The sequence below is a fragment of the Sorex araneus genome, chromosome 5 (assembly GCF_027595985.1).
Source record: "Sorex araneus isolate mSorAra2 chromosome 5, mSorAra2.pri, whole genome shotgun sequence".
NCBI classification, from domain to species: Eukaryota; Metazoa; Chordata; class Mammalia; order Eulipotyphla; family Soricidae; genus Sorex; species Sorex araneus.
Genome location: NC_073306.1, coordinates 116,436,336 through 116,457,414, shown reverse-complemented (window position 1 = coordinate 116,457,414; position 21,079 = coordinate 116,436,336). Strand labels below are relative to the sequence as shown.

General features: G+C 44.4%; 1 protein-coding gene across 1 annotated transcript in view; it reads right to left on the bottom strand.

Annotated features, from left to right (window-relative positions):
* ASXL1 (ASXL transcriptional regulator 1) overlaps positions 1 to 21,079 on the bottom strand; it is a 63,285-nt gene that overhangs the window by 4,994 nt on the left and 37,212 nt on the right. Inside the window, exons 4-10 of the mRNA XM_055138317.1 lie at positions 6,131 to 6,251; positions 5,957 to 6,054; positions 5,285 to 5,378; positions 4,717 to 4,869; positions 3,342 to 3,505; positions 2,922 to 3,018; positions 479 to 584 (exon numbers count right to left, since the gene is read on the bottom strand). Coding sequence (XP_054994292.1) covers positions 479 to 584; positions 2,922 to 3,018; positions 3,342 to 3,505; positions 4,717 to 4,869; positions 5,285 to 5,378; positions 5,957 to 6,054; positions 6,131 to 6,251 — 833 coding nt within the window. The remainder of the gene's footprint in view (positions 1 to 478; positions 585 to 2,921; positions 3,019 to 3,341; positions 3,506 to 4,716; positions 4,870 to 5,284; positions 5,379 to 5,956; positions 6,055 to 6,130; positions 6,252 to 21,079) is intronic.

The window sequence follows — 21,079 nt, the reverse complement described above, 5'->3', positions numbered from 1 at the left end:
TACTTATTTCTCTGAATTACACACACCCAGATAAAAAGATCTAGGAACAAAATATCTGCATGGTACAGAACACTAACCACATGTCAGTAAAATCATTTTATTTGTTTTTTTTGCTTTTTTTTTTTTTTTTTTGGGTCACACCTGGCAATGCACAGGGGTTACTCCTGGCTCTGCACTCAGGAATTACCCCTGGCCATGCTCAGGGGACCATATGGGATGCTGGGATTTGAACCCGGGTCGGCCGCGTGCAAGGCAAACGCCCTACCCGCTGTGCTATCTCTCCAGCCCCAGTAAAATCATTTTAGATTTCTTCCCTGTGAGTGACATTCACGCAAGCTACATGACCCGAATCCCCCAAATCCCCCATCTCACCCCCGCCCCCCATCCTCATCCAAGAGGTAAGGTTGCTTGATCTAGAGACCATCTGGCCCTACCCCCACCCAACAGTCCAGTCAGAGTGAGGCACAAAGTATCTTACTTCTGTCCATAGTAGTCTTCAAAGAACTTTTCTTTCCATTGCTCCACCTTCTTTTCCTTCTCCATTTCCTGTCGTATCCTTACTTGCATCTCATGAGTAAATTCACCTAGAGAAAACGAAAAGTTTCAAGGGTATGCATTTAGAAAATTAATGTCTTTCTTATGGGAAGCTGAATCTTGCAGTTCTACCATGTCAGCGGGTTTCAAACTAGAGTGACTGGGGAGATGGGGGTGGGGGATGGGTAGGGGAGTAGGAGAGGGGATTCACACCCAGCAGTGCTTAGGGGACCATATGAGATGCCCAGGATCGAATCAGGGTTGGCCACACGCAAGGCAAGTGCCCATCGCGCTGTACTATCACGTCAGTCCCCAGTGACTTTAAGAGTTCTTTTTACCCTTCACCTCTCTTCTTCACACTGGTTTCTATCACTTCCAAAGGCTACCTCATATCGTGCTCATACCCAGGAGAGAAAGACAGATCTATTAGAAGGGAAATTGGATCTTTTGTGGTATAAGTGGTCATTTAACATCAACCAAATATATTATTCAAAAAAAGCAAAACAACAAACAATGGAAGCATTCTTATTCCCTGTACAGAAAAAAGTTAACACAGCAGGCCTGACTGCTTATTCTTAGAAAGGCCTGCTTACAAGTCTGACCCTTGGCTGACATCTGGGAACTTGGATTTCAGGAAGGTGCTCGCCCACTCCTTCCTATAATTGACACGGTGGCTCATGGTGCCTCAACTATATACGCATACAAAATGGTTTGTAATGGGCGCCAACATTCCTTTGGGGGATTTGGAATTTGGATTATGTGCTAGGCAGAGGCTTCCTATGGGATGAGTTCCTAAGAAAAACCCTGGACATCAGACCCAGGTGTGTTAACAAGCTCCCCTGTAGACTATGTTTCATATGTGTCGTCACATAAGCTCACATCCCATGTGACTCTGCAGAGGGGACCTTCACGCCTGCTCTGGATACCCCTACTTCACTCTGGTTGTTTCTTCCTCTATGTTGACTTTGCTCAGTAACTGTTTCATTGTAATAAGTAACTGCCAAGAAAACAACCATCTGCTGAGTCCATGAATCCTAGTAAACTGAAGGAAATAAACTAAGAGTGGGTGTTGGGGACCTTCCAACACACATCCCATATAGCTTCCCCACAAAAATATAACTAAGAGGAATTAACAATTGTTCCAAAAAAACAATTAAAAAAAAAAGAGAGAGCAACTACTGGAGCTCAACATTTAGTTTAGCACCTTCTCCAATCCTTACCTCCCAGACAATGCCATCCATGACTACTGGGAAAAAAGACCTTAGATTTTCAAAAAGAGAAAATTCCCAATACACCTGACCTTCCTTAGCACTAGAACCATTAGTATTCACTGCTTTTATTAACACTGTGGGGAAAACCTGTCTTTTGGAAAAAGAGGGAACACCAGGCTCATCTCATCGTCTCCTTGGTGATGGGTCGACATTTCCATTCAAGATGTATACTCGGGTCTTTTTCCCCTCTGGAGAAGCCTGTGTTCTCTCTTGAATACACAACTTTCTCTTTTTCTCTCCTACATCTAAGTAAATTTTTCTTCCTGTTTTACTTTCGGGCTCTGCACTCAGTGTATCATTGCTGGTGGGGTTTGGGGGACCATACAGGGTGCTAGGGAATCAAACCTGGGTTGGCTGCATGCAAGGCCAGTGCCTTTTATCTCTCTGGCCCTAAGTAAATTTTTTTTTTGCTTTTTGGGTCACACCCGGCAATGCACAGGGGTTATTCCTGGCTCATGCACTCAGGAATTACTCCTGACGGTGCTCAGGGGACCATATGGGATGCTGAGATTAGAACCCGGGTTGGCCGCGTGCAAGGCAAACGCCCTACCCGCTGTGCTATCACTCACTCCAGCCCCTAAGTAAATTTCTTAAAACTACTTTGCTTCACAAAAGAGAAAAAAAGGAAACAAAAATCAAATTGGTGAGAAATTAGTATCTTGAGACCAGCGACAAAGTTCAAATTCTATGTTTTGCACATGGGAAGTTCAGGTCTGATTCCCGGTACCATATGGTTTCACTGAGCACCGCCAGGAGTGACACCCAAACACAGAGCCAGGAGTAGCTCCTGAGCACCACCAGGTATGACCAAAAGTACCCCCAACAGAATAACGTGTTCTGTTAATCTTTGATCTTGGGGCTATACCCAGTGACGTTCAAGGACCACTCTCCTGGCTCTGATCCTGGAGATTGCCCCTGCTGCTGTTTGGGGATAATGTGGTGTCTAGCATAGAAGAGGGGTGTGTGTGTTTGTGTGTGTTTGTGTGTGTGTGTGTCTGTGTCTGTGTGTGTAGCAATCTGGCCCAGAGTTTGGGTTTTAAATACCAGAAGACAAATGACATCACACACACACAGCAGGCACCTTTTAAGCTGAACGAGACGAGAAAGTCTACTCACCATCAGCCAAGCGTTCTCGCCAGCTCTGAGCTGCATGGGTGAAAAACTCATTATTCAGCGCACTGCTACTGAGACGCAACAGGCCATCTGTCCCCACCTAGAAGGATCAATAGAAAAAACCCAATTAATAAAGCAACTTAAAAAGCAAACAGAAGCCTGTCCAGAAAGAAGCAAGGAAGATGCATGCACCCGATCTGGATTTGATCCTTGGCACAGCACGGCCCCCTCTTAAGCACTGTCAGATGCAGCCCGGAAGGTGCTCACGCAGAGCCCAAGCATCAATGGCACAGCACGGTTAGCCCAAATCACCAGGAGTGGCCATGAGGCCCTCTAAGCGCTGCTTATGAGGATGGCCCTCCCTTAAGCCCACCGCTTCCCCCAAAAGAGAAGAAAATGAGCAAAGAAGTGACCCATCAGCACCTGTCTGTCCACCTCAGGCAGAAGGAACAGAAGCTGCTGCTGGAAATGGGAAGGCAGGGCATGGAAGGTCCGCGAATTTATCAGGGCCCGGAGGTTGGTGTTGACAAGAATGGACCCAGGTGTCTCAAAATCTATCTCTTCCCCTCGGTTGCGCTTCATCTGACCTGTGATTATTGAAGCAATAAAAAGAAAAAAAATCAAGAGACAAAAATTTCAGCTTCTAAAACCAAAAATATGTCAAGTAGTTAGTCTTGGGGGTAGCCCCCACACCACCCAAACTTATGCACACACAATCTGCTCAACGGTCCTGACCCGTGCACTCCAAAGACTCTTGCCAGGTCACTACTGCCACCATCAAGCCTAAGAGAGTATCTGGGCTGTGTCCTCTCAGACATGACAGTACCACGTGTATGACAGCCTGAAGAGGAGTCTCTCCTCACAGAAAAGCAGGTGGAGGACAGGGTCTGAGCTTGGGAAGGCTGGAGATGTATAAAGCCCACAGAGTCAACTGGTAAATGATGGAAGTTGTCCAAAAGAATATTAGGTACTATGAAAAAGCCTATGAAAACCTCCTGTGTGTAATCCCCATGTCAAAAGGAACTAAGGGTTGTTTATAGCCCACTGAAATGTCACTCTTTGGAAAGTCTGTACAAATGTTACTTTTATCTACGGGGATGGGGGTGGGGGTGTGCTGGTGTAAATCACTGAGGACAGAAACCTGTAAGACTAGACTGAGCACTGCTATTGAGTTGGAAAAGCAGCAAGCAGCAAACCTTTCCCCACTTGGGCAAGGGTTTACCTTCACCTCCAGAAGCCAAGGCTAGTCATCACAATGGCTTTGTGTGCCCCTCTACAAAGAAACTGGATCTGGGCATCGCTAAAGCAACCCTGGAAGAGCAAGCACCACTCCCAGGCTTCTTAGTACCCACGCTCAAGGGCTGGGGAAGGAGGCGACTGGATTCTAGGCATCCACACAACAGAAGGACAACTCAGCTAAAATGGGAGACTACAGAGTGAGGATAAGCACGGCAGGATGCGACACAGGAAGGAAAAGGATGCGGGGATCTTCACTGAGAAGCTCAGAAACGATTTCCATTCACTCACATACTAAGCAGTACCAAGGCAGGCAAAGGCTAATCCCTTACAGGGAAAACCAAGGAGTAATGTGGCATCAGCTCACAGGGAGAGTTCTCACACAGCCTAGCAGAGAGCTACTGTATTAATAAAACTGAAATATAAAGATAAAGCAAAAACAGAGAGTTACCCAAGAAGTAAAATAAAGAGTAAAGGAAGAGAAGCAGAAAGCACCACCTTCTCACTAGTTCTTCCAGGGGCCCCCTTTCCACGCAAGAGAAACGAGTGCCAAGCCACTCACCTGTGGCTGGCTTCCGGAAGCCTCTCAGGAGCGGGGCAGGGTCCCGGGTGACCTCGGCCTGGCCACGAATAGCAGCGCTGCCCAGGGCCAGAGAGCCGCTGCTGCTGCTGGACGGGCTGCCGCTCTCGCCATCGGCGTGGCGGCCTGAGAACCCTGAAGGCACACAGTCCACGGGTCAAAAGCATCACACGCTGCACCCAAGGCTCTCTGACAAGCTGACTTCTCCCAGCTCTCCCTGATATGCTGCCAGGAACACGGGTGCTTCCGGGGCCCGGACTCAGGCTGTCAGAGACCACCACCGCCTGGTCTGGCTTTGAAATAGTACGTAAAAATGCCAAACCGCCACCTTGAGCCGCACCACACAAAGTACCTGCATACTACTTCATCGTCCCCTCGTGCTGGCCCTGGGGGGGGCAGGGCTGGGCACCGGAACCTAGGTCAGGTCTCATCGCCACGGCTTGTGGCCTGCCAGAGCAGGCTCTCCTGACTCCCTAGCACCACACTACTGGGTCAGGTACTGCTGCCCATGGCCCGAGAGGGAGCAACACCTGCGTGAGTGTCTACGTACCTGAGGCCGATTCCACGTGGGCCCCGTTTACCTTCAGAGGAGTAAGGACAACGCGAGGCAGCATCACCCCCGTCTTTTTCTTTTGCTTGTTAGCCTACATTCCCCAAGGGAACACAAAAAGAGTCTGGGTCAGCTGCAGGGTCACAGCAGCCATCTGTCCTGACCACCGCCTCGTCAAGTATAGCCCATGCCAACTGCCTGGGCCCCCGGGCCACAGCCCAAGTTATAAAGAACACAGAGTCATCTCCAGTCACAGACAGGAAGTTGAAGGTCCGAAGCCAGTGAGTGGCAGGGCCATTCATTCCACCTGCTGGCTCACAAGCCTCAAGCACCCCCACTCTGGGTGTTCCTGCGTCTGTCACCGAGTACAGATAAAATGACCTACTCATGGTAATGAGAGAAAACAAAATCACTCTGCTCTCAGTTCAGCCACCCATTTTTAAAGTCATAACAATGAAAACCAAGCTGATCCTTGCCCCACCCCCTGCAACACCTCAAATATATTCACCACTAGATGCAAAAAGATCGGGGCTGTGGCTCAGCGGGATAGTGCACGCCTCACATGCTCGAGGCTCTGGCTTTGAGCCACAGCACAAAGTGAGAAACAGTAAATAAGCTTGAACTAAAATCGTCACCCTGTCTTCTGGCTGGCCGTAATTCTCTCTCCCCTACCTGTGAGGAAGCTCTGTAGCTATCTCTGGGATTAGAAAGAGGCCGACTCTGAGACTCTGCAGAACAGGACGCATTTGAAGATGTTTCATCGAGAGATACTGGAAGAGGGAAATACACATCAGCCTCCAGCAATGGCTTTTGGCTTTTCTTGCCGGCAACGTTAAGGGCACTTACCGTCATTATCACCACTCACAGCACTGGCTTCATTAGACCCACAGCTCTCCACATCAGCTGTGTCCTCTGGCTCTTCTCCTTCCACAGCAGCTGCATTGCGAGACCACTGCAAGGCATCCTTCTGTGACAGCAAGGCACAACCCAGGTGAGCAAAACCCTACAAGGCCTACAAGCAAGCAGTCATTCCTAAACGTGTACTGCCTTTGGAGAAGAGGGAACTGCACTACTGAGAAGCTGCTGTCCCTCTGTGTTTGACCAGACTCAGAGTTTATACAGAGAATTAGATTTAACTGCGCACTCGATCATTTGTTCAATACTTACAGACTGCCTACTGTAAGTTACATCATGCTCCTTTCTGGGTAGAGACAGGGTATAAGAAATGGGAAATGGCCCTGCCTTCAAGGAGTCCAACTGAATTAAGGAAGAAAAACCAAAATCTATTTCAATGACAGAATAGTGATACAGGTATGTAAGAATTTGGAAGCATGGAAAAAGGGGCATTTACATCTCTGAATTGAAGAAAGATGCTATGGAGGTGGAAGTACAGAAACTAAATAAGGATCAGAAAGCAGGCTTCCAGGAAGAGGTGCTCCTCGAGCTGAGGGTGAGATTGTGCTCTTGCTGCTGTTTTTGTTGCTCAGGGGCCCAGAGGCATTCAGAGACCACACAAGAATCCAATCTATAGTCTTGTACATGTGCGCCACCACGTGAGTCATATCACTGGCCCGATAAACAAGTTTTAATAGGTGACGTGGTAGGCAGATGGGAGGACAGTAGGGAGATTGTAGGGATTTCTGGGTAACAAAATCAGCAAATGTGGAAGATTAAACTCAAGGAAATAATTTCTGTGTTCATGTGGGCAACTGGGCATGACAGAGAAAGCAAGAAAGAGGAAAGAGTATGGTAAGAGTACGCTGAGAGATTAAGATCTGGGTTGTTCTACAGTCTCAATGATTAGAAGAATGATGTGAATTTTAGGAATTTCATGCCAGCAACCATGCAAAATATTGAAGTGGGAATAGAGTTAGTGGATGAAGGATCTAAAGACACAATGGAAAGAGGCTGAGGAGATCTACCAGCAACCATGCAAAATATTGAAGTGGGAATAGAGTTAGTGGATGAAGGATCTAAAGACACAATGGAAAGAGGCTGAGGAGATCTACTATTCAAATTTCATCTCCGGAACATTTGTCCCACAGACTGCTGCAGTCTGAGAATCAGATCACAAATTCCCAAGGAAACCAGGAGTTACCTCTATCTCAGAACTAGGAGAGACTAATATGAACATTAGGGCTGGGGCTTGTCTTCCTTTTAATAGTGTAAAAAAGTGTCAAAAGATTAGGGAAAACCATGATTTTAACTCTTCCAAAAACACCGGTTTCTTTTGTTTGGCTTTTTGGGTCACACTTGGTGATGTCAGGGGTTATTCCTGGCTCTTTGCTCAGGAGTTACTCCTGGCGGTGCTCAGGGGACCATATGGGATGTCGGGGATTGAACCTGGGTCGTCCATGTGCAAGGCAAACGCCCTACCTGCTGTAGTATCACTCTGGCCCTATACCAGATTTTATTTATTTTCCTTTTTGTGTCACACTGGCAATGCACAGGGAACCATATAGGATGCTGGGGATCGAACCTGGGTCAGCCACGTGCAAGTCAAACGCCCTACCCGCTAGATGATAGTTCCAGCCCCTTTATACCAGATTTTTTTTTTTTTTTGGGCTTTTTGGGCCACACCTGGCGATGCCCAGGGGTTACTCCTGGCTCTGCACTCAGCAATTACTCCCGGCGGTGCTTGGGGGACCATATGGGATGCTGGGAATTGAACCCTGGTCGGCCGCGTGCAAGGCAAACGCCCTACCCACTGTGCTATACCAGATTTTATACCAACCCCTATACCAGATTTTAATAGGGGAAAATCACATACAAAAAACTAAATTATGTGGGTGTCTTGATCACTAGATTAAATTTTCTTCAATTGTGTTAAATTAAGTAAAAATCATGTCAACTTAAAAGAATCAAAAATAAGCCAGGGTCTAAGGAAGCGAACTCAGTAGGGCTGGAGGGCGCCTTGCATACCTGAGGAAGGCCCTACACTCAATCCTTGGCCCCACGTGGCCCCAGCGCACTGCACAATCTGACCACGTATCAGCCACTCGAGTACCATCAGGAGGCCTTGGGGTCCCTAGAGCATTGCTTTCGATAGTCCTTTTCCCCCAAAATTAACAAACCAGATTTTTAGGCTTTTTCCTCTTTTTCCTACTGGCAATTAAGCTGACAAGTAGTAATTCTATCTAGTTTGTAGAGGCAATACCCAGAGGAATAGAGACTAGAGTGGCTCCGAGATCTTAAAGCACATGTGCTCCACCACTTAAGCCACAGCTTAAGAATATTTTAAATATTTTTAAAGTAGTTTTAATTGTTTTGGGGCCATACCTGGCATTACTTGGGGTTTACTTATGGCTCTATGTTCAGGAGGCCACAAGCTATGGTGGGTATTGAACCCAGGTTGGCTGTATGCAAGGCAAGTAAGTGCCTTACTTACTGAGCTATTTCTCCGGCCCTTAAAAGCAGTTTTAGTATTAACCTTGTCATTTTGCTTATTGACTACCATGTTTACGGAATGATAAAACAAATTTAATCTTCTTAATCTCACAAGCAAACGAAGATAAAATATTTACTAATGAAGAGATTTGTAAAACTAGCAAAACCAACCCCAAAACTTTATATTTGACAAGTCAGAAGAAAATCATATATACAGTGATGATTGAAAAAAAACCCTGCACTGCAGCACTATTGTCCCGTTGTTCATTGATTTGTTTGAGCGGGCACCAGTAACGTCTCCATTGTGAGACTTGTTACTGTTTTTGGGATGTTGAACATGCCACGGGTAGCTTGCCAGGCTCTCTGTTCTGTGTCGTGTGGGCAGGATACTCTCAGTAGTCTACTGGCTCTCTGAGAGGGAGAGAGGAATCAAGCCCGGTTGGCCATGTGCAAGGCAAACGCCCTATCCGCTGTGCTATTACTCCAGTCTAACATAGAACAGTGGGTAGGGCGTTTGCCTTGCATGCGGCCAACCAGGGTTGATTCCTCCGTCCCTCTCAGAGAGCCTGGCAAGCTACCCATGATGTATTCAATATGCCAAAAACAGTAACAAGTCTCACAATTTCCACCTTAGCCATTTGAAATAGTTTTAGAATATTTAACGATAATAAATGCCAGTGCTATTGTGAATGAAATTAAGCAACTACATAGTGTGTGTGTGTGTGTGTATGTATTTTTAAAAGAAAATTATGTGAACCTGTTTGCATGAATCAGAGAAATATTCTCTAAGGAACTAGTACATCATCACCTCTAGGTGGTGGAGTTGAGTCTACTTTTTGATTTGGAGCATTTCCATAATCAACATATACTGATTTTTGTAATCAAGAAACCAACATTGAAAAAGTTAAGTCAAATTTCCTTCCTCGAGGTCCCAGATCTCAAGAAACTTAAGTGCTGATTACAAATCTCATCAGAGAAGTACTGTCCCTTGTTTGCAATTCAAACAAGAATCCAAAGTTTCTAAAACGAAACACTTCCAATAAAGAACAACAGAACAGAATAAAACCTATAAGAAAATGAAAGCAAGATTTGATTCTGATTCTTTACTTTTAAATATAATCTTTCCATATAAATTCCAGATTTTGAAACTAACTTTCTAAACTTTAGTAGTATGACAAAAATGAAACAGACTACTGAAAAAATCAGATGCGCCAAGACTTAGGACTTCCATTTTTTGGTTTTATTTTGGGATGACACCTGGTGGTGCTCAGGGACTATTCCTGGCTCTGCATTCACAGATCATTTCTGGAGGTGTTTGGAGGACCATACCCGGTGCTGGGGATCAAATCTACGTGGGCTGTATACATGATAAGTGCCCCTATCCATTGTACTATCTCTCCAGCCCCAGGGTTTATTTACTTTTTTTTTTAATAGTTTCAATCCAAAGTTTAAAACACTATAGACATGAGCCACTGAAACTGTGAGCCACTTAACCTGAATATAAAAACTGTTATAGGACCAGAGAGATAGCTCAGAGGGTAAGGTGCTTCCCTGCACACAGCTGGCCTAGGTTTGATCCCTGATATCCCGTATGGTCCCCCAAGTACTGCCAGGAAAGATTCCTGAGTGCAAAACCAGGAGTAACCCTGAGCACCTCTAGGTTTTAATACCCGAGCCGGGAGGGCCTCCCCCCCCCCCCACCGACTGAAACACAAAAAAATGATCTAGAATGAGGCCAAAGTGATAGTACAGCAGACAGGACACTTGCCTTGTATATGGCTGACCCAGGTTTGATCCCGACACTCCATGTGAAGTGACCCTTGAGCACACAGCCAGGAAACGCCCAGAATCCTGAGCACCACTGTTTGTAACCCCAAAACAAAAATAAAAAATTGCTATAGAGAACTGTACAAATACATTTAACATTAGTCAAATAGTAGGTAGTAAGGTTACATCTACTTGTAAGTTTTTCAGAATGCAACCGGTGACATGAGCTTATAGACAATAATGCCTGTGGAATAATATAGACTGCACACATGCAGGGACAGAACTCAGGTAAGCTGTCACAAGGCAAGGGCTTATAGCCCCTTAACCCCTGCACTTTCTCAGGGCTCAGGGTGTACTCCTGGCTCTGTGTTCAGAGATCACTTCTGGCTGGGCTTGGATCCACATAGGATGCCAGAGATTAACTTAGGTCAGCAAATATGATGGCCTCTCAGTATCTACACTGCAAACCATAATGCCCAAAAGTAGAGAGAGTAAAAAGCAAAGTGCCATAAAGACAGGGGGTGGGGTAGGGTTTGGTGGCAGGAGGGATACTGGGGACATTGGCGCTGGGAAATGTACACTGGTGGAGGGATGGGTATTCATTCGATCACTGTATGACTGAAACTTAATCACGAAAGCTTTGTAATTGCACTTCATGGTGATTCAATTAAAATGAGCTTAAAAAAATAAAGTGAATTTTTTTTTCTTAACTTGCAAGGCAAGCATCCTACCTTCTAAACTAATGCTCTGGTTTCATATCAATGTTCTTTGAAATAAGAGTACATTTATCTGACAAAACATCCTGGTGAGAGGAATTGAAAAAAGGATCAATCAGCAGTAATAAACCTAAATGAAATACCCTCCAGTAAGTCAGATGTCTCCAAATATGAATAAAATGGAATGCTGAAAAGTTTAGACTGATAAACTGGCTACAATTAGGTTTTTTCAAACAAAAAGAATAGAGCAGACCTAAGGTAATTTTTCTCCCTTCTCTTATGGGTCTCATAAATGTGTATGAATAAGAAATAGTACTACTGGTTGGGTGTTGAAACATTTACAACAGAAACCCAATAATGAACAATTGGGTTTGTAACTGTGTCTTACAGTAAATTTTTTAAAAAGAAAAAAAAGAGAACTATTAGGAAAACATTAAAATATTTATGCAAGTCATTAAAATTTGTTTCTTATGCTATTAAAGATTAAGAATACACTGACCCTTTATTGACATACTAATATTTATATATTTGTGTTACTAATACCAAAGCCAAAGAAACAAAAGAGGAGATAAGAATGTCACTAATTTCCAATAGTGTGACTGTCTAAAATGAAGACCTAAAGATTCATCTAGTAAGAAAATGTGGCAAAATTAAGAGACTCGATTTCCCATGAAAAACTCAAGCTCAGACTGAATTTAGAGGTATCTTCAATGATTCAATGCTACTGACCAAGCAAAAGGCAGTAAAAATAAACAAATGGGACTATATAAAATTAAGAGCTTCTGCACTGCCCCCCCACCACCAGAAAACCAAACACCAGTGACCCGAGTAAAAAGACACCCTACAGAATGGTAGGTAATACTTGGCCACTACTAAGCAATTGTAAAACTTAACAAGAAAAAAACCAACCAGCCAATGTTACAAAGTGGGGAGGGGAGATGAATTCCTCGAGGAAGACAGACAGATGAGAATATGAAAAAATATTCAGCTTCACTTACCATCAGGGAAATTCAAGTCCAAACAGTAAGACATCACCTCCTACCAGTGAGACCAGCACACGGGGGTGGTCAGGGCTCACTCCTGGCCGGGCTCAGGGGGTGGTATGTGGTGGTGGGGATTAGCAAGGCGAGGCTTAGCCCCTGGCACCATCTCTGCCCCCAAATGCCCACTCCCTCAGGGGAGGGAAGGCTGATGTGGGGATCCAGTCAGACCTCCCCTAGTCCAGGCAAATGCTCTACTACTGAGCCACCTCGGCAAATGAATTCACTGTGTCTAGTTAGTCTTTCATACAGTGCTCAGGGAGTCCAAACTTCCAGCACTTGTCAGTAGAACCAGCGAGCTGATGTAGGACTGAGGATGGAGAGCTGCAAGGGCCCTCGCAAAGCCACCCTCCTGCGGCTCGGCCGCGTTCTAGAGCCACATTCAGCATAAAAGGGAAGCAGGCCGTGGTTGGCACATGTGGCCTGAACTCAGGTTCTGATGACTGCACTCTCTCTCTAGCCCTTTGTAAGGATCTCAGGTGAAAGACATTGTATTTGGATTTATTCTGGTATAGAACAAAAACACAGATGAAAGTGACAGAGCAAATGTGATCATCAGAAAAGTATGTAAAAACAGGCCAAAGAGGGGGCTGGAGAGATAACACAGCGGGTAGGGCGTTTGCCTTGCACGCGGCTGACCCGGGTTCGAATCCCAGCATCCCATATGGTCCCCTGAGCACCGCCAGGAGTAATTCCTGAGTACAGAACCAGGAGCAACCCCTGTGCATTGCTGGGTGTGACCCAAAAAAAAAAAAAAAAACCCAGGCCAAAGAGGGTTGGGGAGACAGTGTAGCAGATAAGGCGCTTGTCTTCCATGTGGCTGACTTGGGTCTGAAACATACATGGTCCCTCAGCAATGGTTTCCCAAGCCCCACCGGGAATGACACCTGACCACGGACTCAGAAGCCCTGAGCACAGCTAGATTATGATCCACCCTGTCCCAACATCCCCGCACACAAAAGAACAGAAAAATTAACAAGTTGATTTAAAATTTTACATGAAAATACAAAGAATCTGGAGAAATCAATATGATCTTTAAAAGACAAACATCTTCAGATGGATTTTATCTATAAAAAAATAGAAGTGGGGCAGGCAGTGCCACAAAGTCAAACCCAGAACTTCACACATGCAAGGCATGTGCTTAACTTCTGAGCCACATCCCTGGTCCCCAGACAGGGGAAAATGGAAGAAAAAAAAAAAAAAAAACTTGTCTCAAAATTGAAGCCAAGAGATTAGAGGAAATATCTGCAGAACACATATCTCATAAGAACATGTATCCAGAATAGGTTTTTAATTCATATATGAAAAGCAAAAATTGTTTTCTGTTTTTTCTTTTTGGGTCACATCTGGCAATTGCACAGGGGTTACTCCTGGCTCTGCACTCAGGAATTACTCCTGGCAGTGCTCGGGGGACCGTATGGAATGCTGGGAATCGAACCCGGGTCAGCCATGTAAAAGGCAAACACCCTACCTGCTGTGCTATCTCGCCAGCCCCCAAAATTTTGAGGTCTTTAAAACAGCCGTCATGTTCTCCCCCAAACAAATCTTTCCTTTCATTGAACTGTGAAGGAGATGTAGTGTTAGCAGATGATGTGGGAGCCAAGAGCAGAGCACCCCGAACAGAAGGGGACCATTCTTGTCCAAGCACAAGACGGCAAGACACTCCAAAGGACACACACAGCCAATGAACTTTATCTGAATCCCAGAACAAAGTTCAAAATTATTGACATGAATTAAACATTTAGAACCTGAAAATTCAAAATATTTACCTCCAAGAAAAGAATTATTACAAGTGTGGGATTGAAGAGATTAGTACAGAGGGTAGGGCGCTTGCCTTGCATGTGGCTGACCTGGGTTCCATCCCCAGCATCCCAAGTACCACCAGAAGTAACGCCTGAGCACTGTCAAGCATGCAGCACCCCTAGCCTCCCCTCCCCCCGCCGCAAAAAGATTAGAAGTGCAAGAAAACAGAAAAACTGACCCAAATTGACAAGAAAAATTAAAAAAATGACAAATGCTAGAAGTACAAGATGACATTAAATGCTTTATCTGTATTTCAGGTGCCGAACGCAGAAGAATAAGAAATGTAAACAAATACAAAAATAGAACTTCTAGAGATTAAAAAATACAAAGTATGGATTAACTGAAGATGGAATACTGCAGAGGAAGAGATTAGTGAGCATGTGGCTCTACTAGCAGAAATTAGGCAAAAGAAAAAGGGCAAAAAAACTCACAAGCAAATTGGTGGCAGGACCACCCTCAACCAAAAACACATGTTTAATTACAGTTCCCAATGCGGGAGAGAAGGTATAAAGAAAAAATATTTAAAGAAACAAGTGATTAAACATTTACTGAATTTGATCCAAGTTTAATAAGACAACACGAAGCAAACCCTAACAAAGAACATCATAACCAAAGTGCTGAAAGCAATGAAGAAGAAAATCTTAAAACCAACCAAGAGGGGGCTGGAAAAGACAGCTCAGAAAGTTGTGACACGTGTCTTGGATGCTCCAGGCGTGAGTCGGACTCCCCAACACTGCCTGTTCCCGCTCCACCCCTAGAGGACACTGCCAGAAATGGATCTAGACTCAGCAGTTTAATTTTTTGGTATGTGGGGCTGGGTGGTGCCTGGTCAACCACATGTGAGCGCCTTACTGCTATGCTCTCTCTCAGGACCTTACAGAAAAATTTACTTAGTAAGAAGTTTTTTAATTGTGGAGGGGTGGTTAGGGGAAGATACATGATTCATAAGGAACAACAATTAAATTAACAGCATACTTCTCAGCACAAATAAACAAGGAAAAAACACAATCTAAAATTCTTTATCAGGTGAGACCATCTTTTTTAAATGCGGAGAAGTAGAAATATTCAGACACACACATGCACTTTAAAAGACTACCAGCAGCAGTCCAGCACAAGAAAAATCAAAAGAAGTCCTGGAAGAATAAAAATGGTACTGGATGGGATTGCAGATCTACACTTGGGAAAGGAAGAACACCACAAACAGAAAATAAAAAGTAAAATTTTGCTTATTTCTAATTCTCTTCAGATACCTTTATAAATAAAAACAATAACTTTTAACTTATGTGATTTAAAACGTGTAAGTTTATGACTATAAGAGCACAAAGGGGCTGGAGCGATAGCACAGCGGGTAGGACATTTGCCTTGCACAAGGCCAACCCGGGTTCAATTCTTCCGCCACTCTCGGAGAGCCCGGCAAGCTACCGAGAGTATCCCGCCTGCATGGCAGAGCCTGGCAAGCTCCCCGTGGCGTATTCGATATACCAAAAACAGTAACAAGTCTCACAATGGAGACGTTACTGGTGCCCCCTCTAGCAAAATCGATGAGCATGAGCAATGGGATGACAGTGATATAGTGGTAATAGCACAAAGACTGACTGCGGAGAAGACAGCTGCTAAAAAGTTCTTAAAATACAGGAAAAACGGTAGCTTGAGATTTGGGGCTATAGTAGTCAACTACCAGTAAAGCAGCCCCTAAATAACAAATTAATGTAACTAAGAGGAAAAAACAGAAATGAAAAATTTAATCCTTTACCCAAAAGACGAGGGGGGAGGAGAGGGGGAAGAACAGAAAGGACAAATAGAAAATAACAGACAAGGGACCTATGTAATAGCATAGCGGGTAAGACACGTGCCTTTCACAAGCTTGCCCCGTGTCTTATTGTTCCTGAAACTCCACTAGAAGTGATTCCTGAGAACATAGCCAGGAGCAAGCTTTGAGCAAAGCCCGGTGCAGCCCAAAAAAACAAAAAATAAAAGTAATTTAAAAGAAACATAAACAGACACTGGAGTCTGGAATGACAGCACAGCAGGTAGGGCATTTGCCTTGCACACGGCCGACCTGGGTTTGATTCCCAGCATCTCATACGGTCCCCCGAGCACCACCAGGAGTAATTCCTGAATGCAGAGCCAGGAGTAACACCTGTGCATCGCCGGGTGTGACCCAAAAAGGGAAAAAAAACAAACAAACCAAAATACCATAGACAATATGGCAGATTTAAACTACAGGTTCAGTAATCAATGAAAAGTAATGGTCTAAAGACTCACAACAAAAAGGCAGAGATTATCAAACCGAATATTCGCAAGAACCAACTTCTTGTTTTTTTGCTTTTTGGGCCACACATGGCGATGCACAGGGGTTACTCCTGGCTCTGCACTCAGGAATTACTCCTGGTGGTGCACAGGAGACCATATGGGATGCTGGGAATCGAACCCGGGTCAGCTGCATGCAAAGCAAACGCCCTCCCCGCTGTGCTATCGAACATTTAAAGGGTTAAAGAGTTCTGTGGGTAAGGATCTTGGTCTGCAAACCGCTGGCCCAGGTGCAATCCCCAGCACCACATGGTGCCAGGGAAGTTTCCTGCCAAGACTGTCCCCAAAGTACAGAGCCAGGAGGAAGACCCTGAGCACACCACAATTGGTCCCCAAACAAAACCAAAGTAAGCAAATAACAAAGTAAAACCGAAGTAAACAAAGCACTTGAAATACAAAGACAGAGGGTCAGAAAAGTCATATAGCGGGCAGGGTGCTTGCCTTGCACACAGCCAACCCAGGCTGAATCCCTGGCATCCCACAGGGTTCCCCAAGCACTGCCAGGAATAATTCCTGAGTGCAGAGCCAAGAGCAATTAACCCCTGAGCATCACCAGATGTAATCCAAAACTAAAATAAATTTAAAATATAGACAAAAATGGAAAGAATAGGTTGAAATAAATATATATACCATGTAAAACAGCTGGAGCGATAGCACAGTGGTTAGAGTGTTTGCCTTGCATGCGGCCGACCCAGGTTCGATTCCCAGCCCATCTCAGAGAGCCCGGCAAACTACCAAGAGTATCTCGCCAGCACAGTGGGGCCTGGCAAGCTACCCAAGGCATTTTCTGTGTGCCAAAAACAGTTAACAATAAGTCTCACAATGGAGACGTTACTGGTGCCCGCTGGAGCAAATTGATGAGCAAGGGGATGACAGTGACAGTGACCATGCAAAAATTCATCTAATAAAACTGAAGTGGGGGCTGGAGAGATAGCACAGCGGGTAGGGCGTTTACCTTGCACGCGGCCGACCCAGGTTCAAATCCCAGCATCCCATATGGTCCCCTGAGCACGGCCAGGGGTAATTTCTGAGTGCAGAGCCAGGAGTAACCTCTGTGCATCGCCAGGTGTGACCCAAAAAGCAAAAAGCAAAAAAAAAAAAACAAACAAAAAAAAACCCAAAAAAAACCTGAAGTGGTGGGGCTGGAGTGATAGCACAGTGGGTAGGGCGTTTGCCCTGCAGGCGGCCAACCCGGGTTCGATTCCCAGCATGCCATATGGTCCTCTGAGCACTACCAGGGGTGATTCCTGAGTGCAGATCCAGGAGTAACCCCTGTGCATTGCCAGGTGTGACCCAAAAAGCAAAAAAAAAACCAAAAAAACAGAAGTGGCTATGTAACAGGATCAATGGATACTGCAGGATAAAAATGATCAGGTCAAAACAACAAAGGAGCTGTCAACTTATCAAGAGAAAGACAATCCTAATGGGGTTTTTGGTTTGTTTGTTTTCTGTGACCTCCTGGGGGCCAATCCCTGGTGATGCGTGCTGCTCAAACCTGTGTGGTGCTTGTGATCAAGCTGGGCCCTTGCACATGCAGTGCATGTGTCCAAGACTCCTGAGCTCTATCTTTCTGGCATGGTATTTAAGTACCCGGTAAGGTAAGCACATTTCAAGCTACACAAAGCAAAAGCAATTAAACTGAAAGAAACTAATCCCTATTTTAGAGATTTCAAACGTGTCCTTTATTACTAAGAGACTAAATAAATAGCAAACCAGTAAGACTAAGGAATGTTTGAACAGTATGATCAACCAGCAAGCTAATCAACTTTTATAAAAGAGTATATGGTAGCAGCAAAATAAGCCAGGTGAACACCACAGCTAACGCATGCAACCCCCAATAGGCACCAAAACCAAGTGTGCCATCAACTATCTGCAATCCCCAATCACAACAACAAAAAGGGGTAAGTATATAAGAAGAAAACAAACTAAACAAAGATCAAGTACAGGGAATTAAACAACAACAAAAGCAGAGATCAATAGACCGGAAAATATATTTTTTCTAATCTGACAAAGAAATATAAAAACCAACAGCTGAGAAAAAAAAAACAGCTGGTCTTTGAGATGATGATTAAAAATGATGAACCAAGCCACGTCAGACTAATAAGGTAAAGACAGAAATTACACTTGCCAGTATCATGATAAGAAATATCACAATATACTCTTTATATTCCCTCTCTCTCTGCACGTGTACATACACACACACACACACACACACACACACACACACACACACACACACACACGAGGGCAGATAACTACCACAGAGGATAAGGCATCTGCCTTGCACACACCTAACCCAGGTTTGACACCTGGCACCACATATAGCCCCCCACATCCCATCAGGAGTGATCTGTAAGTTCTGAGCATGTCAGATATGGCTCCCAAACCAAAAGAAAAAAAAAAAGCGCAATTTTGGAATATCCTTATCACAATGCTGGCAACTTAGAAAAAATAGACATAAACTAACAAAATTCACCCAAGAAAAATGTAGTTTTTTTTTTTAAGAGTTAAACATTTTAAACAGTTCTGTACCTGTGTATGAAACTGAATTTTGAATTTGTAGGGGCTGATATATGCATGGGAGGTAAGATGCTTGCTTGCACGTGACCCCAGTTTGATCCCTGGCACCACAGTATTGCCTGCCCCCATCTCAAGTAGAGTCAGTAGTGATCCCTGAGCACAGAGACAGAAATAAGCCATGAGCACTGCTGGGTGTGGCTCACACCACCCCACCACTGAGAGGAGAGACAGAGAGACAGAGAGAGGGAGGAGGAAGAGAGAGAGAGGAGGGGGGCGGAAGAGGAAGAGGAATAGAAAGGGAGGGTGAGAGAGGGGGAGGGATAGAAACAAACACACCAATTGCCTTGCATTCGAACTCTGTAAGATCCCAAGAACCACATAGATTCCCCAAACACTACTAGGAAAGATCCCTGAGCACCCCTGGATATGGGTTAGAAATGAAATTTCTGTATATAATTTTATGTAATAAAATTCACTGGGGCTGGAGTGATAGCACAGTGGGTAGGGAGTTTGCCTTGCACTCGGCCAACCTGGGTTCAATTCCCAGCATCCCATATGGTCCCCTGAGCACCGCCAGGAGTAATTCCTGAGTGCAGAGCCAGGAATAACCATTGTACATCGCTGGACGTGATTGGGGAAAAAAAAAAATCACCTGGTACAGTGAATTTTATTATATAATTATATAAATAAGGAATACTACAAATTCTATACAAACTTTCAGAAAATTTAGAAGGAAAAAATACTTCTCAATTTCTATGGTCTAAAGGTTCATGTTCATCCAGAATTCTCAAGTTGAAAATCCTTATGTCCAGTGTAGAGCGCTTGCCTTGCAAGTAGCCAAATCAGATTCAATGCCCAGCATCCCATGACCTCCAGGAGTGACCCCTGAGAGCAGAGGGAGGGGTAAGGTCTGAGATTTGCTGGCTGTGGCCCCTAAGCCAAATGATGACGACGACAATGACGATGGAGTAGGAGGAGGAGACTTGGAGGGAACAATAAGATCATGAAGGTGAATTAGTGCCATCATGAGCGAAACTAGTCCAACAGAGCTCCCCTTTCCTTTATCATGAGGATACAAGAAGTGCAGCACAATGAAGCCCTACTCTGGCCATGTCGACACGCTGACTTGGATTTCCAACCTCCCAAATATCAAGAAATAAAGTTTTTTGTTTCATGGGCAATCCAGTCTGTGGTATTTTACTGTAAAACTAACAACAAAGCTGCCGAGATGTGACCCCACGTCTGGAAAGCTGCACCCGCGTGAATCCAGACCCAGCTGAACCAACTACAACATGGACTGCTCCTAGCAGATTGTTTCCTGCCAGAGAACTAAGCTGCGACCCCATGCCCGCCCGGGAGGGGAAAGGTATTTCTCTCTCTGGCCTGTCCCTTCCTGGGGATGAAGGGCGTGGGGGCCGCCATATTATGACGACCACAGATGGGGTTTACAAGCTTGCAATGATCGAATATCCGGAAGAAATCTCCCTGGACTTAGCTGTTAAAGTATAGAAATACAAAACCTCATTTCTCTTCACAACAGGTCTGACTCTAGTGGGGTGCTCCTAATAATAATGGTGAGGTTTGTGTTGAAATATTGAATGTAACCAAAGTAAATAGAAAGTAAAGTGAAATTTATCAGTTACAAGGCGGGGGGATGCGGGGGTGGGTGGGATGGGAGGTGTACTGTGGTTTGTTTTTTTTTTGTCTTCGGTGGTGGGATATGGGGACTGGTGAAGGGATGGTTTTTTCAGCATTGTATGACTAACACTTAAGCCTGAAAGCATTGTAATTTTCCACATGGTGATTCAATAAAATAAAAAAAAGTAATTAAAAAAAAGAAAAAGAAAAAAAAACTAACAACAAAGATACCAATGTATTCTACTAGGTAACACTTCCATGAAAATTAGGCAGACACACTAGAAGAAAACTACACCTCAACATATCTCATACAGATGCAAACACACACTGTTAATAAATTTTAGCAACCCAATCCAATGTTCTATAGAAAGAGCAACATCATGGCCAAGACACTTTTATTCTACAAATATGGGGTTAACGTAACAATATCCAGGGTGGAAAAAAAAAAAGAAATCTCAGTAGAGGCAGACCAGCATTTGAAAAAATTCAATATCCATTGTTATCAAGTGCTAACAATATATTCATATGGATAAATAGAATAAGGATTTTTTTGTATTATGTACTCTAGTCTTACAATTTTTCATTTAAAATATTTCCAGAGTCTTTTTTTAAAA